Here is a 24,924-nt window from a genome sequence, read left to right as displayed (position 1 = left end):
CCTACAGTTTTCTTAGTGCTCAACTGCTAACCAAAAGGTCAGCAGTTCAAATCCACCAGCTGCTGCATGGAGAGAAGAACCGGTCATCTGATCCCAGTAATGATTACAGCTTAGAAAACCCTATGGGACATTTCTGTTCTTTCATGTTAGGATCACTATGAGTCTGAATCCGCTTTATGGCACGCAACAACAATCTTTATGGTGCAGATAGCTAGGTGTTTTGTCTGCAAAGGCACAGGGTGAGTTCAAACCATCAGCCTCTAAGTTAGTAGCCAAATGCTTGAAAGCTTACAAAATGTCTTACATAATAACCAAAACTGGTGTTTTACTTAATTTCCTGAGAATTCAAATTCTTCATTGTGTGAAGAAGCCTGGCTGCCGAACGATGCCTAGTCACACTACAAATCATATGAATGTGCTCACGCAGAGCTGGGGTTTTTGCCCATTGGGAAGAGAATATCATCGGTGTTGCTTTGAGTGGACTGTGTTATTCAATTATATTTTACTTCTATTGATTTTTTTTGCTTTAGTTTAATTCATTATTTTCTTCATCATTTTGAGCATCACATTCCTCTTCAATCCTCTGTTTGTTGTCCAGGAGAAATTAGGGATGGGTGTAGGAGCTGAGCTATGGGCAGAGGTCAGAAAGTTTGTGAACCCGCATTTCTATTGCATTGTCCTGGGAAGAACTCCTAGATTAAGGCAGCTGCTGACTTCTAGCAGCTTTTCAAGTCTAGCTTCGGCCGTTTCCTTCTTTCTGTAGCCTGGGTGAGTCACTTAACCTCACTGAGCTTCTGTAAAACAAGGGAGATTGAGCTAAGTGAGCCCTGGGGTCCGTGTGCGGCTTTCTGACCCTTGGTGTAGTGCCCAGCCTTGAGCCCAGGCAGGCTTCATTACAACCATGAGATGCTTTGTGTGAAACATGAGGTGGGGGTAGGGAGGGCTGGAAAAATGTGAACTATTTGTTTTCCTGTCTTGTTCCAAGATGACAGGATCATTTTTTTCTGTTGTATGTTTTATCCATGACAAGGACTTACTCTGGAATCACAAAGAATAGTGATGTTTTTGGTTGCTTCCCCCAGTCCTCCAGTATCAGGCGTGACATTGTGAGTTGACAAAGGGAAACCATCTGTCTGTATACAGTGATGCTCCCGTTAGCACTGCTATGTAATGACACAAACAGAAGAAGTGTAATAACGGGTGCCATGCTCTCCGAGGCTCTGGGAAGTGCCTGTCAGCGGGAGAGTCCGCCGTAATATCCAACAGTCTTCACTTAGTATTTATGCCGTGAGTGATAAGACAATACAGCTGGGGAACTGATGGGACTCCCTGGATTGTATAAATAGGCTGCTAACCAAAAAGTTTTAAGTTCGAGTCTACCCAAAGGCACCTCAGAAGAAAGACCTGGCTATCTACTTTCCAAAACTCAGGCATTGAGAACCATGCGGTGCACAGTTTTACTATGGCACACACATGGGGTTGCCATGGATCAGTGCTGATTCAATGGCATCTGGTCCTGGGTGCCTAATGAATCTCTCTGCATCTCCTAGTCAGTAACTTGAGAAGACAAGATGAATCAGACCTACCTTTATGCCTGCAGTTTACTTGAACTTTGGCATCTGCCTATATAATAGGTCCTGGTGTGGCACTGTAGGATAAGCACTCAACTGCTAACCACAAGGTCGGTAGTTCAAACCCACCAACCACTCCTCGGAAACACTAGACAGGCTTGCTATGTGTTGGAACCAACTTGATGACACTTAACAACAACAGCAACCCCAAAACAGAGATTACTGTCTCTTGGCATTTGAGATATGCCAGTGGCTTCCTATATCCTTGAACAACAGACAAACTGGTCAGAAAGGCCCTGGATAATGTTATCAAGTCCAGTACTAAGAAAAGCTTGCTACGACTTAGAAAACAGGCCCCTCTCCACCTTAAAGCCTCCCCTGACCTCCCCATCCCACACTGCCTGCCAATACTTTTTTTTTTTTCCTGTGAACATAATGTCAGTCTCTGTCTACTAAACCTTTCTGGCAAACTTAACTTTGTAATATCGCAAGGCCTTCTTTCCCCTCCTTTTCTTACAGCGAGCTCTGTTTCAATGATTCTCATTTTTTGCAATCCATCAAAAGCAAAGGCTCTCCGTGACTTTAGCATGTCAGGTTTTGGTTCATCCCCAGCCAATTGGCAGATCTTCAGTGACTCTCTCTCCCCCGAGCAGCATCTCACAGGGAGGGGAAAAAAAAGTTATAATATTGTGCAACTTCTTTAATTAGATTATTGAAATGATATAAAGGTTCTGAAGAGGACACAGTTCTTTCCGGAGCTGATATTGCTAGGATGGAGAACCTCAACCCAGTACATCCAGGCTGCCATTCTTTCAAGATGGTGGTGGTTCTGACTCCTGCCATACCACCAGCCTGATTCAGAGCTATTCTGGGGCAGCCAGCTGATGGGGAGAGCTCTGGAGAGCTCCTCCATGTGAGCATGTTTTAGAAAGAAATTCACATTTGCGTCAATATGATAGTTTGCATTAGGTCTCATTTATAGACTGTGGTAATCCCCACAGCCCAACTGTTTCATGGCAAATGCTACTACCCTGGCTTTAGATAGAAAGGAATTGAGACACCTATCTGTCAGTGGCCCCAGACTGTCTGGGAGAAAAACAAATTGTGTCCTCGTGTTTCCTGGTGCAGGACTCAGGGAAGCTGCTGGGAGTAGGGCTGTGGCTTTATGTGGCTACCCTGGGAGCAGTCTCTCTGGAGCCTAAGCCCCACCTGCTGTGGGTGTGTTATAGGGAACAGGGCTCAGGAGGGCGAGGCCCAAAAGCCCTCTTTCCCATGTGGCCCTTAGCACCCTCTCTGCCTTTTGGGGTAAGACCCAATGAGTAGTTGCCATCTTAGATTGGACTCTGAAATCCTTCCTGAAGAGGCGATTAGCATTTGTTGACAGAAAAAGGAAAAACTATGCAAGGAGCAGCAGTCTGCCAATCAGGAAACCTGCCTTGGAGGCAACTGAATTACTTAGACTTCCTCTCAGGTGTACCACCCCTGAAGACATAAATTAAAATGCAAACAGTTGCTGTCAAGTCATTTGTAACTCCTGGAGACCATGTGTGTCAGAGTAGCACTGTGCCTTTAAAGGCTGGGTTTCAAGATCAGTCTGGGTGGACTCAAATTTCCACCTGTTTCATTAGCAGCTAAGCATCACCCAGGGACTCTGAGACAAAAATCACTGTCATTTATTGGACACTTAATATGTGCCAGGCACTGTGCTAATTACTTACATAGTTGACTGTCTTTATCCTCATAAATATTCCTGTGAGGCAGGTACTGTGATGCCCTTTTCTCTTTTTAGTGTTGTTGTTGTTGTTGTTGTAAAGTGCCATGGAGTCGATTTCAACTCATAGTAACCCTGTATAGGGTTTTGAGGAGTGACTGGTGGATTTGAACCACTGACCTCACAGCTCAAACTGACCTTGCAGTCCGGCACATTAACCCGCAGTGCCACGCCAAGACTCTTTTTAGTATAAGATGGTAGTTTTAGAAAGGATAAGTAACAGAAATGAGGGTTGTGATTTTGGGCATTCAAACAATTATTACCCTCTTCCTTGATCAATTCCTGAGCCACTTAAGTGGCACAAGAGTCAAGCAGATGAAGATTAAAAATACCACCTTGAACACTCCATCAGCTGGTTGGAGAATATGCCCTAGGAACAGCTGTAGGTGAGTGGGCTTGTTAATGCTTCACCCCTGAATCAGAAAGATGAACCCACTCTCTCCCTGTCCCAGCCAACAATGTAGCTCTCTTATAAAGTCACAGCTGAGAAAGTGTGTTCTTAGTGACAGGTGGATTCCAAAAGTGAATGAGAGAGGGGCTGAGCTCCCCCCACCCCATGTTCTGCTCCTCCAAAACTCACCCTGTCCCTTAACTCAGACTCTTCCCCTGAGAATGAATGCTGTCCCTGACCAGGACAGTACAAAGCCATGAAAATCAAGGTCACTCCACACCAGGATTCAAATTAGGTCTTCACCAGTCTACTAGGCCACTCCATCCACAGGAACTCAGAACCGCAGAACGTTAGAGATCACAGCGCAATACCCCCTGGTTTTGTAGCAAGATCTGGGGTCCAGTGAATGCCTCCACCAGGGTTATACTGTGGACAAAGCAGAGACTAAAGCCCCGGGCTCCTGACTCTGATTCCACTCTTCTTGCTCTGCCCTTGTTCTTCAGAGCTTCAGTTAGACACTGGGAACAGTGTGTCTGTGAGAGCAGCCTGGCCTTACCTTTTGTGCAGCCGTAGAGCTCCCTCCTCTCTCAGACAATGTGGATGGCTGCCTGTGCTTGTAAGGGCAGAAGTGTGTGGGACGCTTACGAACTGGAAAGGTCAGAGCCACCTTCAGATGAATAATGTCAAGCTCTGAGCTTTCTTCTCCAGACCTGGTATATTCTCCTCCCAGCTCAGGCCTCCCCTTCTTCCAGAAGACAGTTGCCTACATCTTATGAGAACTTCTTCCTCACATCTTCCCCCTCCTTGGATCTGGGTCCATGCATCCATTTTCCCAGCTGTGTGATAGAATGGAGAAAGTGCCGACTTTGAAGTAAACAGGTCTGGATCTGAGTCATAGCTGCTCTTCCACCTACTGTGTGACCTCGGCCAGGTTACTCTGCTGCTCTTGGCCTCCCCATACATAAAGCAAAATTCTTAATATCCCCCCTTACAGGGCCCTCAAAGTATTAATAAGCTAATACATATAAACTTCTTAGCATGGGGTCTAGCTTTTAGTATATGCTCGAGAAATGCCAGTTTCTTTAACAAAATACTGTTTGTGAAGCTCTTACTCTGTGCCTTACATCTAAAGGGACTTACTGAATAAATGGAAGTTAATATAATTATCATCAACCCACTAAATGTATGTCCACACATGTAACATTTAGAAAGAGCCCTGGTGATGTAGTGGGTGAATTGTCAGGCTGTTACTGAAAGGTCAGTGGTTTGGACCCACCAGCCGCTCTGAGGGAAAAAGATGAAGCTAAGCTGGCTGCTCCCAAACCCTGTCCTGTAGGGGCACCATGAGTTCGAATCCACCACTCAGCAGCAGTGGGTGGGTGTGGCACTTAGATGTGTGCTGAGTTCCTGGGGCTAGTCATAAACTTTCTCAGTTAGGGGAAGATCAGCATCCATCCTTAGATTACTCTCTCTCTCCCACCCCCGCACTCCCCCCACTCCCCCCACCCCACACACACACACTCCGGTTAGGACCACTATAACTAGTCTGGGCAAGGTAAGTTGCCCTTCCAGATCAACTTTCTCCCACATGAAGGGGGGAGGGGGAGGGAAGTGCAGGCCCTGAATCCAGACCCATAACCAGGAGAGAGAACAACTGTCAGGAAATGGCCCTGCACAGCACATCCGTTCACAGAGGGTGCTCCTCTGACCCCTTCTCTTTTGCATCTGACGCTCATTTTCTTCCTTCTTCAGCCCTGCCTAGCAAGGGCTGCTGGGAGTGTTTCTAGCAGTGCTGGAAAAGGTCATCTGATTCAAGAGATCACCATTTGCTTCTTTCACAAGTCTGAACCCCATACAGAACATGAAACAGGCCTTTATGTTCCTTGTACCTTCCCATCCTGACATGTTCCAAGTGCACTGGCAAAATACTGAGGGAGATGGACTGTGTTTTTAACTTTGATCTATGGAAGCCACCTCAAGAGTCAGCAAAATTCAATTTCCGTATAAATAAGGAAGCCGGTGACATGTGAAAACACTCCCCTGATGAACAGTGTTCGGATGTGGGGGTTTGGCAGCCCCAGACTGCTCTTATGTTCTTCACCTTCTACAGAGCAGTGTCTGCCTCTGGCCTGTCCAGCCTGCTGACCACAACCAGGAGTGGGGTGACAGAGGCTGTTCAGAATGGAAGATACAAGTGTCACAATCCCAGTTATCGAAATTATCCCAAGTACTTAAGAAATATAAAGAAAATAGATTACGTTGGACATTTCCCAAACTCATTTAGTGTGGGAAATGTAATTAAACCATTAAGAGGCTCATCCCCAAATCTAATCTTCCTCATAACAGAGAGCAGGTTTCTTCATGTCATTTCTGTTGGGCTCTATCTGTAAACTGAGTTAATGTCAGAGGACCTGACCGTCCACCTCTGAAACCCACACCTCCTCTCCTCCCTTCCAATCCCTTCAAGGCACAGTACTGACTGTGAGGACTCTCTTCAGCTCTCTTTCTTTCTCTGCCTGCCTTTGTCCTGCACACTGAGACTTGTTGAGAGAAGAAAGCGATTGTTGGCCAGGGACCACAGAATGAATTCATAAAGAAAAAGGAGGAGTGAGCTGCCGTGCTTGAGGGAATAAAGGGCTCTTTGACATAGTCATCCATTCTCTACTCTGAGCTGGAATCCGGTGATGCCCTGAGCCACCAGCACCTGAGCCTCTTGACTGACTTCAGGGGCATGCGTCTTAGCTGCAAACTCAGATGTGCAAGAAGTACTGTGGTATATTTCTCAATTGAATGTCTGACTTAGAGCTCTCATTCCACTGGATAGGCAGAAAATTTAAATTCTTATTCATGAGGAATCCTCTCAAGTTTCCAGTAGCAACTGGTCCCCAGGAATTTGAATATGTAGGTTGCCCCTGAAACAGCCATCTTCCCATTTTCATGACTCTTTATTTATGGCCTTGCTTGGGAAGCAATAATTTTGTTGCAAGACCTGGATGTAGTCCCAGATTTAGCACTGAAAGTCCCATGTCTGCAGAGCTCCTCACTCCTGGCAAACAGGAACTTTAGGGATAGTCACTTCCCATTAGTCTTGTCACTTCCCCACGGGCTACTACAAAAGCAGAAATCCATCCCCTCATGCCTTCTGCCCAAGGAATCTCATTTCTCAAACTGAGGATAAAGGAAGACTTGCTCCTCCAAATTACTCCATTTGTACTGGGAATCCCCCTCTTTCACCTTCTCCACTGGTAGGTAAGGACTTAACTTAAACTTTGCAAAACAAATGCCAGTAAGAGTTGCAGACTGGATGTCTTTTTGTCTTCGGACCTCACCTGACCACTAGCCTGAGTGTAGAGAATGAGCCTCTCAAAGCCTGAGTTCTGCTTACCTGGGGAATGCGGAGAGGTGGGAACGGTGACAATACATGGAAGGAAAGTCAAACATCACCTGTGTCTGTTATGGACCAAACAAACAAAAAAAACCCCCAAAACTCCAGACCATCAAGTCGACTCCAACTCAGAGTGACCCTGTATAGGGTTTCTGAGACTAAATATGGGAGCAGACAGCCTCATCTTTTCCCCATGGGGTGGCTGGTGGATTTGAACTGCTAACCTTGCAGTGAGCAGCCCAACCACTAACCCAAGTGTCAGTAGGGCTCCTTATGTTAGGGATAGTTTTCCAGTTAAAGGCTTATCTCTGTAGCCATTTGAAAAGAAGTTCTGTGAAAAGTAGAAAAAGAAATGAGAATTTTGACTTAGTTAGCTAGGTGGAGTCTTCCCAGGATGCTGAGAACAACCAGCATGTGTGGCTGCTAACCCAAATGCTGGAGGTTCTAGTAAGATCATGCTATTGTTTGTTAAGTACCGCGCTGCTGTACTTCCAAGAAACTAGCCACTGAAAATTCTGTGGAGCACAGTTCTACTCTGATAGACGTGGGGTTCCCTGGAGTCAGAATTGACACATTGGCAGCTGGTATTGGTATCTAGGTGAGGTTAACAAGTTCCTAAAAGGTTTGACAAGTGGATTCAGGTTTTGACATATCAAGTGGTTTCATCTCTTCCCCCACCCGCCTTTCTCAAAATTCCTCAGTTGGCATTCGGGTGGGGCAAAGAGGAGCATTTGCTAGGCTTGCATTCATCCCAGGAGCCAGACAGCTGCAACTGATGGTTTATCAAGATGCTTTTCAGTCCTCACATCTCAGTGCGGGTGCAGAAGGGCTTTCTGGGCCTGTTTGTCATGCCCACGTTTTGCCTTCATTAAAGCAGCAACAAAGACACTTTGCTCCATCCCAAGAACACAAGGCTACTACTGACCTGGCTCAATCTCACAACCCACCTCCCAGCCTGGTACTTACCCAGAGCAGACCTTCCCCACACTGATTGTGAGTGATTGCTGATTGATGAATGATTGCTGATTGATGAATGATTGACTATGAGGGTCTATACAACCTCAGCACCACCCTGGGCTCATGCTGCCTTCACAGAATTTTCAGCATGTGCTCACAATGGCAGGGAGGCAAGAAAGACAATGAAAATACAAGCTGAAAAAGAGTTGTTCTTTCTTGTTGGAGTTGCTCTAACCACACTTTGGACTGACAACTAGAGAAATGCTCTCGGAATAGAAATGCCAGGGGCCAGGGGAGGCCAAAATGGGAGGACTAGCCATTAATTGTTAGAAGCTTCAGAAAGACAAGATCTGTTACTATAAGTGAGTGTCTTGCAGCATTTTTCTTTTGAGATCTTTTCTCTGCAAGCTGGACCAGGCTGTGGTACTAAGCAACAGTTATTCCCAACAACCAGCAGCGACCTTTTGATTTACTGCCAGACCTTTTTATGTGGCGGTTCAGGTCTGCTTTTGCTCCTCCAGCTCCACACCCACCCATAGTGTATTCATGGTGGGACAGAAAACTGACTTACTTTTTTTTTTTTTTTTTTTTAATGTGCAATAGATGAAAATATACAAACAGTCCCATTTCTTTTGCCCATCTCCCTCCTGCCATTTCTCAGTACTGAGATTCAAATCAGAGCTGTCTGAACAGTCACTTAATTTAAAAACCAACCTTCTGAGGTCTATAAATGTTGCATGCCATCGAGTGGTGTTCGAGGAGTAGCTCGTGAGTTTGAACCACCGACCTTGTGGTTCGCAGTCCAGTGCTGATCCTACAGCCCCATGCCAGGAGTCCAAGGTCTGTAAATAAATGGTCATTTATTGGGTTTTTACTTTTTATCAGGTACTGTTGTACACATTTTACATACACGATCCAAGTTTATCCTCTGAAGGATTCTGTGTGTTAGCATTACCCCCCACGGTCCTCCATCCATCTGTCTGTCTGTCACACTGTGGTGCTAGAAGCAATGCCACCAGTATTTCAGATACTAACAGGGTCATCCCATGGTGGACAGATTTCACGGAGCTTCCAGAGTAAGAACAGACTAGAAAGAAAGGCCTGGCTGATCTACTTATGAAAATCAGCCAGGGATAACCTTATGAATGATAGCAGAACATTACTGACCTGGCCTGCTTTGGACACGTCATCAGGAGGGCTCAATCTCTGAAAGAGGCCATCATGTTCGGTGAAGGAGAGGGTCAGCAGTACTCGGTGAAATGGATTGGCACAGTGGCCACATCAGTGGACTTCACCACATTCTGTCAATGGTAAGGATAACATAGAACCAGGCAGCATTTTATTCTGTCATATACAAGGAGTCAACTCAATGGCAACTATCTATTTATCTATCTGCCCACCTCTACTGTTAGGAAAACTGAGAGCAGAGGTTGAAGAACTTATCTAGGATGATGGCATTACTATGTGGTGCTCGGTAGGGCTCTGAAGCTGTGGTCTTTGTGACTTCATTGTACTACCTGGAGTTCCTTGCCCAAGATCAAAATGAAGAGGAGAGAAAAAATTGGTCTTCACTAACCAGAGACAACCTCACTACTGTTGCCACGCTTGAACTCATTGATGCTACCACCTGGCCAGTCCATCTCGCTGGGGGTCTGCCTCTTTTTCTCTGACCCTCTATCTTCCCAAACATGAGATCCTTCTCCAGTGACTGGTCCCTCCTGACTATATGTGGTTGGCCCAGGATCAGGCAGTGTTTCGTTCTGCTGTGCATAAGGTCTCTATGAGTCAGCACCGACTCGATGGCACCTAACAACAACAACCAGAGACAAACCCACCTATTTATTATTTCAATAGGCCTTGAAGTTATAAAAGAGTACAAGCATCCCCTATCCTCTGTGTTTCCCATTTCATGGGTCCACAAGTTTGATGCTGCCTTACAAAAAGCCAGACCTCCACTCAGGTGTGCTCATTTCCTCTACTGATGACGCACAGTTTGAACGAGATTAACACCTATAGGATCACTGAGTAAATGGGGAAGGGCATATTAGACGGCCGCAGCAGATCCTACACAATCCTGTGCCTGGAAATGCCTAGTCATTAAAAACCATAGCTGAACCTTTTCATTGCAGAGTAGAGCTTTGCTAGCAGGTCAGTGCCAGGACAAGTTTAGCAGCTCCTGGTTTGGTTGTGGATTTGAGTGGGAGGAAGCTTGTCTAGCACTTAGAGCACAGGCTGTGGAAACCTGATTCATGTGCCATTTCTGAACCCTTTGCCTGGTCACTTGGACTGTTGCATTGTCCATTTCCGCATCAGTAGAAGGAGAGGGCTTTCCTAGGTGATGTCTGGAGTGGCTTTCAATTTCAACATTCTGCTGAAGGAACAAACCAACCCACCAACTAAATTTGGACTTTCTGGGAAGAGATATATATCGATGTCAGAAGAGACTCTAAAATGTGCTTTTAAACATAGAATAGTTAAAGCAAATGGAAGAAATGATGATGTAAAAGAGCTGAACAGAAGATTTCAAAGGGAGGCTCAAAATGACAAAGTAAAATATTATAATGAAATATGCAGACCTGGAATTAGAAAACCAAAAGGGAAGAGCATGCTCAACATTTCTCAAGCAAAGGAAATTGAAGGAACAAGTCAAGCCTTGAGTTACAATAATGAAGGAAAGGTATGCATCAGAGTTGCATCCTTTCACTGTACTTATTGAATCTGTATGCTGAGCAAATAATCTGAGAAGCTGTACCTTATGAAGAAGAACATGACAGCAGAATTGAAGACTCGTCAACAACCTACACTATGCAGATGAACCATACTTGCTGAAAGAGAAGAGGACTTGAAGCACTCATTGATGAAAATCAGAGAATATAGCCTTCAGTATGGATTACACCTAAACATAAAGAAAGCAAAAATCCTCACAACTGGACCAATAAGAATCATCACTATAAACAGAAAATATTGAAGTTGTCAAGGATTTCGTTTTACTTGAACCCACAATTAATGTCCATGGGAACATCAGTAAAGAAATTAAATGACTACAAAAGACCTTTTCAAAGTGTTAAAGAGCAAAGTTGTGACTTTGAAGACTAAGGTGTACCTAACCCAAGTCATGGTATTTTCTGTTGTCTCACGTATATGCATGTGAAAGCTGAAAGAGAAAACCAAGAAGAATTGATGCATTTGAATTATGGTTTTGGCAAAGGAAATTGAATATACCATAAACTGCCAGAAGAATGAACAAATCTATCTTGGAAGAAGTACAGCCAGAATGTGTCTTAAAAGCAAAGATGGTGAGACATCATCTCATAGACTTTGAGCATGTTGCCAGGAGGGACCAGTCTCTGGAGAAGGACAAAGTAGAGGGAAGATCCGTAACCACATTGATTGAAGCAGTGACTGCACCAGTGCGCTCAAATATAACAATGATTGTGAGGCTGGCACAGGTTTGGACAGCGTTTTGTTCTGTTGTACCTAAGGTTGCTATGAGTCATAATTGACAACAATGACAATATAAAAATATGCTGTCCCTGGGTGGTGCAAATGGTAAATGTGGTCAGCTGCTAACTGAAACCCACAGGTGTCTTTGAAGAAAGGCCTGGTGATTTACTTATAAAAAACCAGCCATTGAAAACCCTATGGAGCATAGGGTTCTATTCTGACATATGTTGGGTTACCATGAGTCAGAGTTGACGTGATGGTGATTAGGATGCTGGTGTGGAGGAATGTATTTATTATTTGGAAGATGTTCTTGGTTTACCAAAAGCATTTTACTTTATCCATTCAGCAAATATTAGTCCCACAGAGAGAGTGGGGTTTGGGAAAGGCATCTCAGCAGAAGGTCTGCAAAGGGCCATGAGAGTATGGGGTGTAGGTGGCACTGGGCAGATGCTGAGTACACTTCATGACATACTAAGACTTGGGCCCTTACATGTAGGGATGGCCATCAAAGAGGCTGTAAATGTTCAAACCCTGACACAGTCAATAATAATACCAAAATCTCAAGATGAGAGCAAGTGTGAGGAGTCATCTCTCATCATCATAGCTGCCTAAACTTAAAGCACAGTTTAAAAAAATAAATATCCTTAACAGCTTTTCATAAAGTCCTAGTGTGGAGCTGCAGGATAATGCAATGGACCTCAAGGTCAGTTTGAACCACCAGAGCAGCAGCTCAAACCAGAACTCTTGTCATGTGAACATAAACATAGAGAGAGAGCTTTGTCTTCTTTGATTAGTAATTCCATATCTGGAAATGTATCCTCAGAAATCCTATATAGGGTCGCTATGAGTTGGAACGCACTCAACAGCACTTAATAACTACTAGTTATGACATTTGTTGTTGTTGTTGTTATGTGCCGTGAAGTCGGTTCCGACTCATAGTGACCCTGTACAGGGTTTCCGAGGCTGTAAATCTTCACGGGAGCAGAAAGCCTCATCTTTCTTCCGTGGAACAGCTAGTAGTTTCGAACTGCAGACCTTGTGGTTCGCAGCCCACTTTGTAACCGTTTCGCTACCAGAGCTCCTTGTTATGACGTTAGAAATGTGTTTTTTAAAAAGAAACGTACATCTTTTGTGTGGAGATACATTTATTCTAAACTGAAATATGCCTTCAGTTTAGTTTCGTTTTCTTCTGTTGATGTCAAATTAACAATAGAACTTTTATTGGAAATGTAGAGGATGATTCCATTTTAATAACTTCTGCTCATCTCTCCAGCCCTCCTGCCTGCCTTCTGTCTGTTTGTATTCACAGAGAAATGGTGAGGGTGGGGTTCATGTGATGTTATTAATATTATTTTTGAGGGGTGAGGCTGGAGAGGTTTTCTTGTTTGCTTCTTTGTCTCTTTCCATGTTGCTCAGTTGTTGTTGTTTGTTTTGTTTTTCATGATGAACATGTCTTATTTTTATGAAAAGAATAAAGCTATTATTCTACAAAGTAAGTAAAAATATGAGCAAAGAAGGCAGCATTGCCTGCACCAGGCTGACAGGCCACAGGAGGCCTCAGAGACGTCTGACTTCTCTGCTCCCTCTCCCCCAGGCCCCAGGAGGAGGCAGGCTGGTTTCTCCTGTCACCTCCTCCCTGGACTTTTGCACCCTGGTGACTAGTGAATTCCTGAACAGATGTGAATGATGAATTCAGGGCCCTGGAAAGTTCCTGAGGCTGTTTGTGCTCTGCATCATGTGGCATATGTGGCATGTGTTTATGATAAAACCAGTACTCGAGATGGAACTGGTTTGGGATGGTTTCTGTGAGTTTCTCTGTAGGTCCCAGGAAGGAACCTGGCTGTATGGGGTGGTATCTGGGCTCAGATTTCACTGCATTTCTTTCCCTTCAAAAGGATGAATACCAGGGTTATTTATCCCTCATCCAGTTTCTCAGGTTTGTTTTAGTAGTCCTGGTTTTATTTTGAGTTAATAAATATCAGAGGCATGCATTCCAGAAATAAAGCTGACTATTCATGGCATGGTTTTTGGCAAATAAACCTCTCTCCTCTACAGAGGGAAACTCTGTTTACCTTTCTGGAGAGTCAACAGAACCTCAGGTTCACAGTTCCGCCACCCAAAGAAGAAACAGCTTCAGTTTAGAGAGAGGACAAATGGCTGCTGTCGACTGATGAAGGACAGAGGTCTGAGCTAGCTGGCTTCGGTTTTGGCTTAAAGGGCAGCCATGGGTTTTTTTGTTGTTGTTGTTGTTTTCCCTCTGTGAAAGTTGTGATTAACATTCTTGAATAATTCTCAAAGTAAATTAAAGAGGTAATCCAGCTTTTCTGTTACCTTAAAGTACACTTAAGTCCCTTTCATTTTTCTTCAATAATTGGAATTCGCTATAAAACAGAAAGTTTGATATCCGTGGTGATTATATCACCGAGTTACGGTGGCAAACAGATGAGATGTTGCCTGATCCACTCTGAAGCACTACTGTATGTAAAGCATCTTTAACCGAGAACTCTAGAACTGGCAGCATCTTTCTACAAGCAAAGACAAGGGGCACTTAGAAGGGACATGGCTTACTGGAGACCATTCAGTAAGTACGTCTTTGGAGATAACAAGATTAGAACCCAGCGTCTTTCTACTAAACCATCTGTCTACATCTTTGGCTCTTTTTAATGATGTATTTCATCAGAGAACCACTTTATTATTTTGAACGTTTTGGAAGGAAAGGCACAAAGTACAGCTCAAAGTAAATGTTTTGCTGCAAATGGGCCTGAAAGTGTCAGAGGTCAGCTTCAAGTAAAAGTGAGGCAATATCTGGCCATGCCTGTGACCCCGCAGCATGCTTCTTAATCTAGGAGTACATGACTTAACTCATTCAGGGGCACAGAGCATGGAGTCTGGTCCATAATATGTACTTAGTGAGTGAACACTTGCAACTATTGTGCATTATCATTACTTATTGTTGTTTTTAGCTGCCATTGGGTGGACCCCAACTCATGGCAACTCTGTGCACTATGGGGTGGGACCATTGTGATCCACTATGTTTTCGTTGGCTAATTGATTGCCAGGCTTTTTCTCCTCATCTCTTTGTATGGAAACTCCACTGAAACTTGTTCAGCATCATGCAAACTGCCATTGACAAATGACTGTTGGCTGAGCTTGAAATGTGGTGGCCAGAAATTAAACCAGGTCTCCTACATGGAAAGCAAGAATGTTACCATTCCTGGATCATACAGTTTATGCATAGAAATTATGTGCCTCCCTAAAAAAACGGAAGCAGCTATCAGGCCTATGCCAAATCCTTTGGGACATATCACAGACAGGAGAGGGGAACCTTTTTTCTGCCAAAATTTATAACATCATTCGTGGGCCATATAAAATTATTAAATTAAAAATTGTTGCTGTTGTAAAGTGCCATTGAATCAGTTCCGACCCATAGCGACCCTGTATAGGATTTCCGAGGAGCAACTTGTGAGCTTGAACCACCGACCTTACTGTTCAAAGTGACTTTGAGGTCCAGCACATTAACCCATAGTGCCAATTAGCCTGCTGTATTTTGTCAAGCATTTAATTAACAAACATCTGACTCACCGCTCATGTGATGACCAAGGAGTTCTGGTGTGGCACTGTATGATAAGCACACAACCATAAGGTTGGTTTGAACCACAAGGCTGGCAATTCAAACTCACCAGCTACTCCTTGGAAATCCTGTATGGGGTTGTTATACATCAGAGCTGACTCGATGGCACTTAACAACAACGATGTGATGACCGGAACTGTGGTTGCCTTGGCAGGGCCAGACCCAAATATTTTGCGGAACTTAATGTCCCACCGGCCAAATGTCCCCCACCTCTGCACTAAGACTTTCTTGAGGTGGGAGTAGACGGGAACCAGAGTACTTTGAACAAGCTACAATTTCTAATACTCCCTAGAGAAGAGCTCATCTTCTTTGAGCCTAGTCCTGTGCCTATGACTGCTAATGGCGCCAGTGTGCTCAGCCGAGATGGTCACAGAGCACTGACACCTAACTTCAGCTGAGCTCATTTAGCATTATGGAGGTGCCCAAGTGGGAAGGAGAAGGTGCAGACTTGTGGCTCAGCAGAAGAGAATGATGAGAGACCTGCCCTGTTCACAGAGCCGTCAGGGAGAGCTTCCAGAAGCACTGACAACTACGCATGTCCTTCTGAAAGTTCCCATCGATCCCTTAGTCCACCACAAGGCATTTCAACTCCACTGTGACCAGGCTCTGTAACTTCTCCAGAACCAACCCCCACAACATTTTTCTCCCTGAACCCCCAGTACCTACCATAGACAGGCACATGCACCTTCCAAGTCTCATTTTGTGGACCCATGCTGCTGCCTCAGCCCCTGCCAGAGACAACTGACATGCGGACAACTCGAGTATCACTTCTTCAATGTAGTTTCCCCTGTGCCTAGGACTTCCTCGCCTACTAATGCTCCCTCTGCCCTCTTACCCTCATCTTGTGGTTCTACTCCATGCCGTGTTTACATCCACGTGTGAGTTGTATTTAATTATTTGCAGGACCTCACAGCCACACAGGCCTGTTCCCATCCGTGCCCTTCTCCCTCAGACTCTCCTATAGCATGTGCTAGTTCTTGATGGGCAGTCTGAACATGAATGAATCCAGGCCTAGTGAGAGTCTTTGGCAGCAGTGGTAGCTCAATGGTAGAATTCTTACCTTCCATGCAGGAGACCTAGGTTCAATTCCCAGCCAGTGTACCTCATGAGCAGCTACCGTGTATCTGTCAGTAGAAACTTGTCTGTTGCTATGATGCTGAACAGTTTTCAGTAGAGCTTCCAGACTAAGATAGACTACGAAGAAAGGCCTGGTGATATACTTGTGAAAATCAGCCAGTGAGAACCCTATGGATTACACGGTCTGCTACTCAACCCAGCATGAGTGATGGCACAGAATTGGGCAGCATTTGGTTCCACTGGGCATGGCATCACCACTGGTTGGGACTAGCTTGACAGCATCTAACAAGAAGAATGGCCTTAATCCCAGGCATGGGACAGAGAAGTGGGGGCTAGTGTTGAGAAGTCACCATTGTCAATTTGGGGGACCTTCCTTCTATTTCATGTTTTTATAGGTTCAATTTCAAAACACAGAAATATTTAATTGCTTTATGACTCTTAAAGAAACATGCACACTGAATTTTCTAAAGTAAATTAACAGCCCGACACCATTACCTCTTACTTTGTTGCTTAAAGATTAGCTTTCAGAATCTGGTGACGTACGTTCAGAACCACCAAAACAGGTCTCTTAATCTTTAGTGTGTCTAATCCTTTCTTCATATTGTTAGGGAGTGCAGAGTCCCCTAACACGTTCATCCCAAGTCCTGTCAGCTCAGGAACATCCAAATGAATGCTCAGAGCGAAGACTTCAATATTGAAAAAATCAGTGCAGGCCCATTCCCAGCTGCCTGACAAGGAAGCAGCTTCTCTTCAGAATAAGTATAAATTAACTAATGCTGAAACTGCAGAAATTTTTACTCTCTATCCTGTGTCTTGAGTGACTCTTCCCTCCTCCTGCTATTCATCCAGACATTAATTCTAGGTCTCTGTTGCATTCAGGGTTGAATCTTGTGGTAAAATGCTAATGGGATAGGAACTGCAGGAAGGCATATATGCAATTTCTCTGTCATAGTAGTTTTAACACCGTCTCTCAGTGGACATGATATATGAAAGAAAAGATCAATGGTTATGGGCCCCAAAGAAAAAAGCCATGGAGACAACACATGCATGAGAAATTACCATTCTAACCTTTAAACACTTTAGCCAAGGAGCAAAATCTGTTTTTATTGCTTATGAGAGTTTTTGTTGCTAAGTGCTGTTGGGTGAGTTCTGACTCATGTGGACCCTGTATTGGGTTTCTAAGGAGCATCTGGTGGGTTTGAACTGTCAACTCCTGTGATGATCCTACAGTACCACACCAATGGTGCTAAATAGACTGATTCTGAGGCAGGGTTCAGCAAGAAAAGGAAGTCCCATTAAAAACTGTTTACTTCCATGTGAATCAGGAAATGCACTGAGTACTTGGGGTTAGAGGGGGGCATGGCACAGTGGTGGGCTGAAGATGGAACCTAAGCAAATTAAAAAAAAAAAAAAAAAACCATGTTGAGCAGATTCTGACTCGTGGACCCTGTGTGTATCGGAGTAGAATGTGTTTCACAGGGTTTTCATTGGCTGCAACCTTTTGGAAGCAGATTGCCATGTCTTTCTTCCGAGGCACCTCTGCAAGGGTTCAAACTGCAAAATTTCTAGTTGGTAGTCAGGCACTTAACTGTCTTTGCCACCCAGGACTCCTAAGAATTTCAGCTTACAGGGAGAAAGTGGTGGGGAAACCACAGGGCCTCCCCTCACCCCATCAAGGCATTGAAGAGTTGCTTCTGTTGTTTCACAGTTGTGAGATCATCTTTGGTGAGGTTTGGATGGTAATACCCAAGTCCAAACCCACTGCTGAGGAGTCTAATTATGACTCATAGCAACCTTATAGGACACAGACCTTGTCCAGATGGTTTCCGAGGCTGAACATTTTATGGAAGCAGACTGCTCATCTTTCTCCCACGGAGCAGCTGCTGAGTTCAAACCACTGACCTCTTAGTTAACAGCCAAGTGCTTTCATCACTGTGCCACCAGCACTCCTTCTGGATGTTAATAACCAGCCTTTATTGTGCACATCCAATGTGCGGGGCCCTTTGCTAAATGCTTTATAGGGAATATGGCCTTTAATTCTCCCAACTTCTCTTTGCTATAGGTGTCATAACTCACTTTATAGATGAGGAAATTGAGGTTCCAGAGAGATGAAATCATCTGCCTGAGACCAACAGCCAGTCAGTGGTAGAACTGGGATTTGAACCCAGACAGTCTGGCTACAGGGCCTGTGCTTACCTAACCACCATGCTTTTAAATAGCATTCTGTCCTAATGAAACTGGGTAGCGTGATGTCAAAAAAGTTAGGATAAAAAAGAATTCTTTGCCTTGCTGAGTCACCATGAGACATGGGGACAATGCCCTTGATCTTAGTTTCCTTTCTATAAAAGAACTATTAAGGCATTCTTCCCCTACTACCCTACAGATGTGTTTTGAAAATTAATGAATTGGTCATCAGGGTTCAGAGAACCTTGGATGTTTGAAGACACTTAGGTATGAGTTCCCACATCTCTTCACTAAGACTCAAGTCCCTACACTGGAGCAGCTTTCAACCATCAGCCAGTTTTGAGATTTCTAAACGCAAATTTCACACGTAAAGTCAGAAACCAGAAGTTCATTTTGGAATAGTACTAAAGCATTTCTACAAGGAATCATCCGACGCCTACCTAAGAATGTCCTGAGGTGGTTACCCAGCTTTCATCTTTGAAAACCAAACGTTTCTCTCTAGTTGGTCTTTGTGAAGATGGGGAGATGAATCAATGAGTTCTAAGCCTTTAACCTTATTTATACCTGCTCATTCCTTTTCCATTTCCTTTGGTACTAATGATGATCTGTGTCATGGGGGCTGAAGAGGGGCGGGGGGTGTAGAGTGAGGGCTGGATTACTAACACACTCAATAGTTTCCCTTACCATATTTTAGAATGGGTGTATGAAGGAATTCATTTATATCTCATGCGATAAAATAATGGGCCATGTTCCCTTACCCCAAATGTCAAACTTTCTTCCTTTATCCATACCAAAAGCTTGGTTATTGTCATCAAAAAGAGGAATGGCAGCAATTTAAGCAGGCAGCACTAATTTCCAGTGTTATTTCCCCAAGAAAGTTGTACTTGGTTGTAAGCTGCAGTGCAATTGGCATTTTGCAATATTTCATGGAAAATAGAATAAATAGGTGGTTGTGAAATGATCATGTAGTCAGTCATGAGGGGAAGGAATTTTTATTTTTTTAATTTTTTATTGTGAGCTGAGTGAACACAGCAGATCATCAGTTTTACATTCATCAGTATTTCAAAGACTGCCATCCAATGTACCAACAGCGAATAGTATTGACCTCTGTTCACTTTAACACTTGCATTCCTTCCAGTGTCTCCCTCTACCTTCATCTTTCCTCTGCCAACCTTGGTCTTATTGTAGATTGCCTGCCCCGTCACCCATGTTAACATGGGTCTACCCTACCCACCTGCCCCATAACCATCACAGAACGTTGAGGGAAAGCAACTTTGAAAAGGTGACGCCAGAACTCTTGTCATGTGAACATAAGCATAGAGAGAGAGCTTTGTCTTCTTTGATTAGTAATTCCATATCTGGAAATGTATCCTTCAGTGATCATCCGTCACTGCACTGGATAACAGTAGAAAATTCTGATGTGGCACTGTAGGATAAGCACTGGGCTGCTAACCCAGCAGCCACTCCTCAGAAACCCTATACAGGGTTGCTATGAGTTGGAACCGACTGCATGCACAGCACTTAACAACAACAACATAGGGGGTCAACATTAATGAGCTACCCACACAATAGATTAGTCAACCATTCAAGACCAAAAGAGCACCATCTAACCAAGGATTTGCTTTCCCTTTGCCCAGAGTCTGGTAGTTCCACTGATTCTTGACCAGTTTTTAATGCTAATATCTCAGTGCCTTAAAGGTATGGTTTCTCATCTCTCTCCTAATTCTATGTTCTTTGTACCTTTGAGTTCAGCTCTGGCTAATCCCTAGAGGGCCTGTTTTGTTTGTACAACTTAAACCTCCTTTCCTGCCCTCAAATTGCTGTGCATTAAAAAAATACGCAAAGGCAGGTGAGAATAGTTGTAAAGTTTTAAGAATGTAATCAATGCTACTGTATTGTACATGGAGAAACTGGTGAGTTGGTGTACATTCAACTGTGTAATATTCTCAACAGCCAAGATAAAATAAATTATTAAAAATCTAATGTATACTTTATGTATCATTTCCATATGTTTGTAGTAGAACATTCAATTCCACCATAGTGACCAGAAGTACTCATTTATCTTTTCTACCCACCACAACCATAGGAAACTACATGTGCATGTAACCAGAGACTGGAAGGGACTATGAAAATGATATGATATGTTATGGCAGAAAGGGTGAACTTCTAGTAGCTGTTTTTTTTCTATATTCTTCAAATATTCTGTATTGTCATTCTTTTGGATTTCAAATAATAAGGCCCATCTTTTTAACTATTATCTTTTGTTTCAGAATGTATACACTGCAACTGCCATTAATGGGACGGATTTTTGCACATCAGCAAAAGATGCAGTCAAAATCCTCTCCAAGAATTCACAGCATTTTGCATCCATTAACTACTTTGGAGACTTCATAATTTTTCTAGGAAAGGTGAGATACCATCACTAAAATAACAAATGTACCAGGGAATGAACATTTCACAAGTGTTTGAAAGGGAACCAGTATTTCTTGAATGTTTACTCTACAGCAGATGCTGTGCTTCATTATCTCATTACATTCACAACCCTGTGAAGTGTCCTGGCTTTGCAGGTGAGGAAACTAAAGTTTAATAACTCATCCACTATCCCACCATAGGTTGAGCCAGGATTTGAATGCTATCATCCCTGATCAATCCTCTCAATTACTAGTCTGATTCCTGTCTAAAATAAAAATACTGCTAACCTTAGAAAATGGGTGAGTTTTGTCATAAAACTATGTATGGAAATATTAAAGTTTACAATCATTTAAGGACCTCATATCCATAAATAAGATCAATTTGTTATGTCCTCAATGAAGTCAAAGTTATTATTATCAGAGTTACTGTCACATATCAACATTTGTTGTTGTTAAGAAATTGTAAAAAAAAAAAAAAAAAAAGTGTAGTCTGTGTAGTCTTCTGGAGTGGAGGAGCACCTTGTAACTAGAGCCCCACCCACATCTCATGATGTCAAGGGCAGAGCCCTGAATTTAGAATCTTTAACTACTCTGAACCTAAGTTTTCGTATCTGTAAAATAAAGATAGGGTAGACTAACTGAAATGTTTATGAAAGTGGTTCATCAGCCCGTCCCCACCTTTTCTTGACCATGATTCAAAACTGTGCCATACAGTGTCTCTCCTTCCTTGTAATTTTCGCCCACTGGGCCTAATTCTGCATGTCTGACTTTGCCGGATCCTGCTTCCAACTTGACTGCCTTCCCTATTGTTGACCACTGACATCCTGACCTTCCTACAAAATCTACTCTAATCCATACCCAAAAGTCCTTGCTTCTACCAACCACCATTCCTACATATATGGCACAGATCCCAGGAGCCTTCAGTGGTGCCCGATAGTGAACAAGATCTTGGTCTCCAGTTGTGATCTGGCATGTCAAATATGGAGGGCTCTTGACTTCCCAGTCCAGGGTTTTGTGCTTTTGTGACATTTAGTTGTTATGTCTCTAGTGTGTTAATCGCACATATATTTTCTCTTAGCTGGTCCCAGATATTTTTTCATGACAGTAGCTCTTGAAGTATAAAATGACTATGCCTTTCAAAATAGCCTAAATAAGTATTTCAATTGATAATATTGTAATATACTCTCTAATAGTAATTTCCAAATTTATGGTAGATAAGGTCTTATTTTTAGAATAGATGTATTTTAAAAAAAATACATTTTAGGTCACTTATTTTCCTGTTATTTCCTGAGGACTATGCACTTACTAATGAACTTCTAATAAGCATACAACCACCTGTGGTTGTCTGGCTCTTTGGAGCTTTCAGACCTCTTACTCCTTTCTGTGGCCATCCAGACAGAGGCAATGGGGACCCAAATTGACTCCATTATGTCTGTTAAAAAAATTAGATGCAGTGTGTCTATAATTATGTTCCTGGAAATTTCATAATCACACATAGCAAGCCTAGGGTAATCCCATTATCTTCCCACACCAGCATTCGAAAGCCCTTCCACTTTAATCCCCAGGGGAAAAACTGATTCCCCTATTAAACTACAGCATAGCTACCCAATGTATTGTTTAGCTGTTACAAAGAAGTGATGTTTATAAAAATATGTTTAATGGAAATGCTTATTGTGGTAGTAGGTGAAAAAAACAAAAATTGTTATATCTACAAATACACCAACTGTGCATGGAAAAAAAATTAAAGTGTATATATATATATATACCTAAAAAGAAAAACAAACCAGTTTCTGCAACTCCCCAAGTTAAATGGGTTTTCATTTGATTATCTTACTGTTAATTTTTCGATTTGATTGTACCAAATTTTCTATGAAAAGCCTTCTTATAACAGGGTACACAAATGAAATGATTACTTGCAGCTCACAAAGAATCTTTTCTGAAATATCTAACCAATTTATAAAGATTTCCCACAAACTCTTGTTTTGGGCAGGTGCTGGTGGTATGTTTCACTGTTTTTGGTGGATTGATGGCATTTAACTACAACCGTGTACTGCAGGTGTGGACCATCCCTCTATTGCTGGTGGCTTTTTTTGCCTACCTAGTAGCCCATAGTTTTCTATCTGTGTTTGAAACTGTGCTGGATGCACTTTTTCTGTGTTTTGCTGTTGATCTGGAAACAAATGATGGATCATCCGAAAAGCCCTACTTTATGGACCAAGAGTTTTTGGTAAGCAAATTTGTTTCACTTCCTTTCCCATCTCCCCACTAGCCATCTCAACAAAGTTGAAAAGACTCACACAGGAAGGCGGCTGGTGGTGGTGTTGTTAGCCCCCAACTCAGTGACCCAATGTATTAACTGCTCCATAGGGTTTTCTTGGCTGGAACCTATGGAACCAGATCATTGGGCTTTTTCTTTCATTATGAGACTGAACGGGTTTGAACCACCAGCCTTTTTCAGAGGAGCCCATCACAAACTACTTAAGCCACCCAGGTCCCTTTAATTAAGGTGACTTAGACCCACCCTCATTTTTTCGGTGGATTTTCACTACTATGTGATCTGCAAGTGCTGAGAGTGAGAATGAGGCTGAACTTCCTGATGCTGAGATTACCTTTCCCCTATAGAGAAGCAAAGCTGAACAGAATTAATGCTGATCAGATAGATTCCTCAGTAGGAGCAACACTAAGTAACCCTGGGTAGAACATGTGCCGAGGACAGTGATGAGAATTCTCACCTTCCATGTGAGAGACCAGCGTTCAGTTCCTTGTCACTGTATCTCATATGTTGCTGTAATGCTGGACAGGTTCCAGCAGTGCTTCCAATCCAGTAACAGATTAGGAAGAAAGTTCTGGCAGTGTACTGAAAATCAGCCAGTGAACACCCCATTATGGACACAGTTCACTCTACAGCAAAGGGCAGTGCAAGGTCTCCTTGTTGTGCATGAGGTCTCCATGTGTTGGTGCCCACTACATGGAACAGCAGCTGTAACAACAGAACATGTTCCAGACACAGTAGCAATCCAAATGTCTTTGATGCTAATGACTTAGTTTGGCCTTTTGGATGGCATGGCAGTTTAAGGTGATCTTTTTCTAAAGCATTATTGCACCGACGAGTATCATGCCACACCCCCTATATTTTAGGCAGAGTACTGTGGCGCTGTGGGTTAACGTGCTGGGCTGCAAGGTCGGTTTGAACCATAAGGTCAGAGGTTCAAGCTCACCAGCTGTTCCTCAGAAACCCTATACAGGGTGACTATGAATTAGAACCAATTTGATGGCATTTAACAACACTCCAAGGTAGATTCATTGGTTCTTTGCGCCCTTCTGTGCTAGTGCTGACAGCTGGGTAATTCTCATGCCTTTTAACCAAGACACAGAAAAACCACACCCTCAGTAGAGCCCCTATACTACTTATATCTGGAGCTAGCAGGCAGCTGTTTCCAACAGCGTTTGTCACACAGTTGCTTATTTGCCTTATCCTATGTAGACAGGACTATTTTAACAGCTGAATAATGTCACATCTCTTTTTCTTGTCTGGATGAAGAGACAGTTTATAATTAATCATTTTCTTTCATTCTGATGCATAAAACTTAGGTGGTCAAAGCCCTTTTACTTTAAACAGAGCATCCAAAGCACTTTGGCCAGGCACTGATTTTTAACAAGCCCTTCTACAATTTTATGATTAAATCTATCCTCATTGTTCTCCATATAAAACACACCCAAAAAATGCACTAGTATTCTGACTTATTTGTATGGACACTAGAAAAAAAGTTTCTGATGGTGGCAGGAAATTAAGCAAGTCAGTTTTCCCTGATTTATACTCTTCTGGTTAACAATCCACTTTGAATTCTGCCCACCCAAGATATTTTGATTCAGCAGGGAGAACTTTTTAAGGATGTAATTTCCTCACAGAATAAGGCCAAGAAATCCTACTAAATGGTTGCCAACAATGTCAATGCCTAACCCTGGCCTCATTCTTTTGTTGTTTCAGAGTTTTGTAAAAAGGAGCAACACATTAAGTGGTACAAGGGCACAGAGAGATGGGACGACATTAAGGAATGAAGAAGGAACAGAGCTCCAACCCATTGTGATAGCCACCCATTAG

At 43.1% G+C, this 24,924-nt stretch overlaps 1 protein-coding gene across 1 annotated transcript in view; it reads left to right on the top strand.

Moving 5' to 3' along the window:
- Positions 1-24,924, top strand: part of SLC44A3 (solute carrier family 44, member 3) — a 104,833-nt gene extending 79,909 nt beyond the window's left edge. Inside the window, exons 13-15 of the mRNA XM_006831044.1 lie at positions 20,682-20,819; positions 22,813-23,049; positions 24,811-24,924. Coding sequence (XP_006831107.1) covers positions 20,682-20,819; positions 22,813-23,049; positions 24,811-24,924 — 489 coding nt within the window. The remainder of the gene's footprint in view (positions 1-20,681; positions 20,820-22,812; positions 23,050-24,810) is intronic.

The sequence above is a fragment of the Chrysochloris asiatica genome, unplaced genomic scaffold (genome assembly GCF_000296735.1).
Source record: "Chrysochloris asiatica unplaced genomic scaffold, ChrAsi1.0 scaffold00002, whole genome shotgun sequence".
NCBI classification, from domain to species: Eukaryota; Metazoa; Chordata; class Mammalia; order Afrosoricida; family Chrysochloridae; genus Chrysochloris; species Chrysochloris asiatica.
Note: the sequence above shows the minus strand (reverse complement) of the source record. Positions and strands in the feature narration are given on the sequence as shown.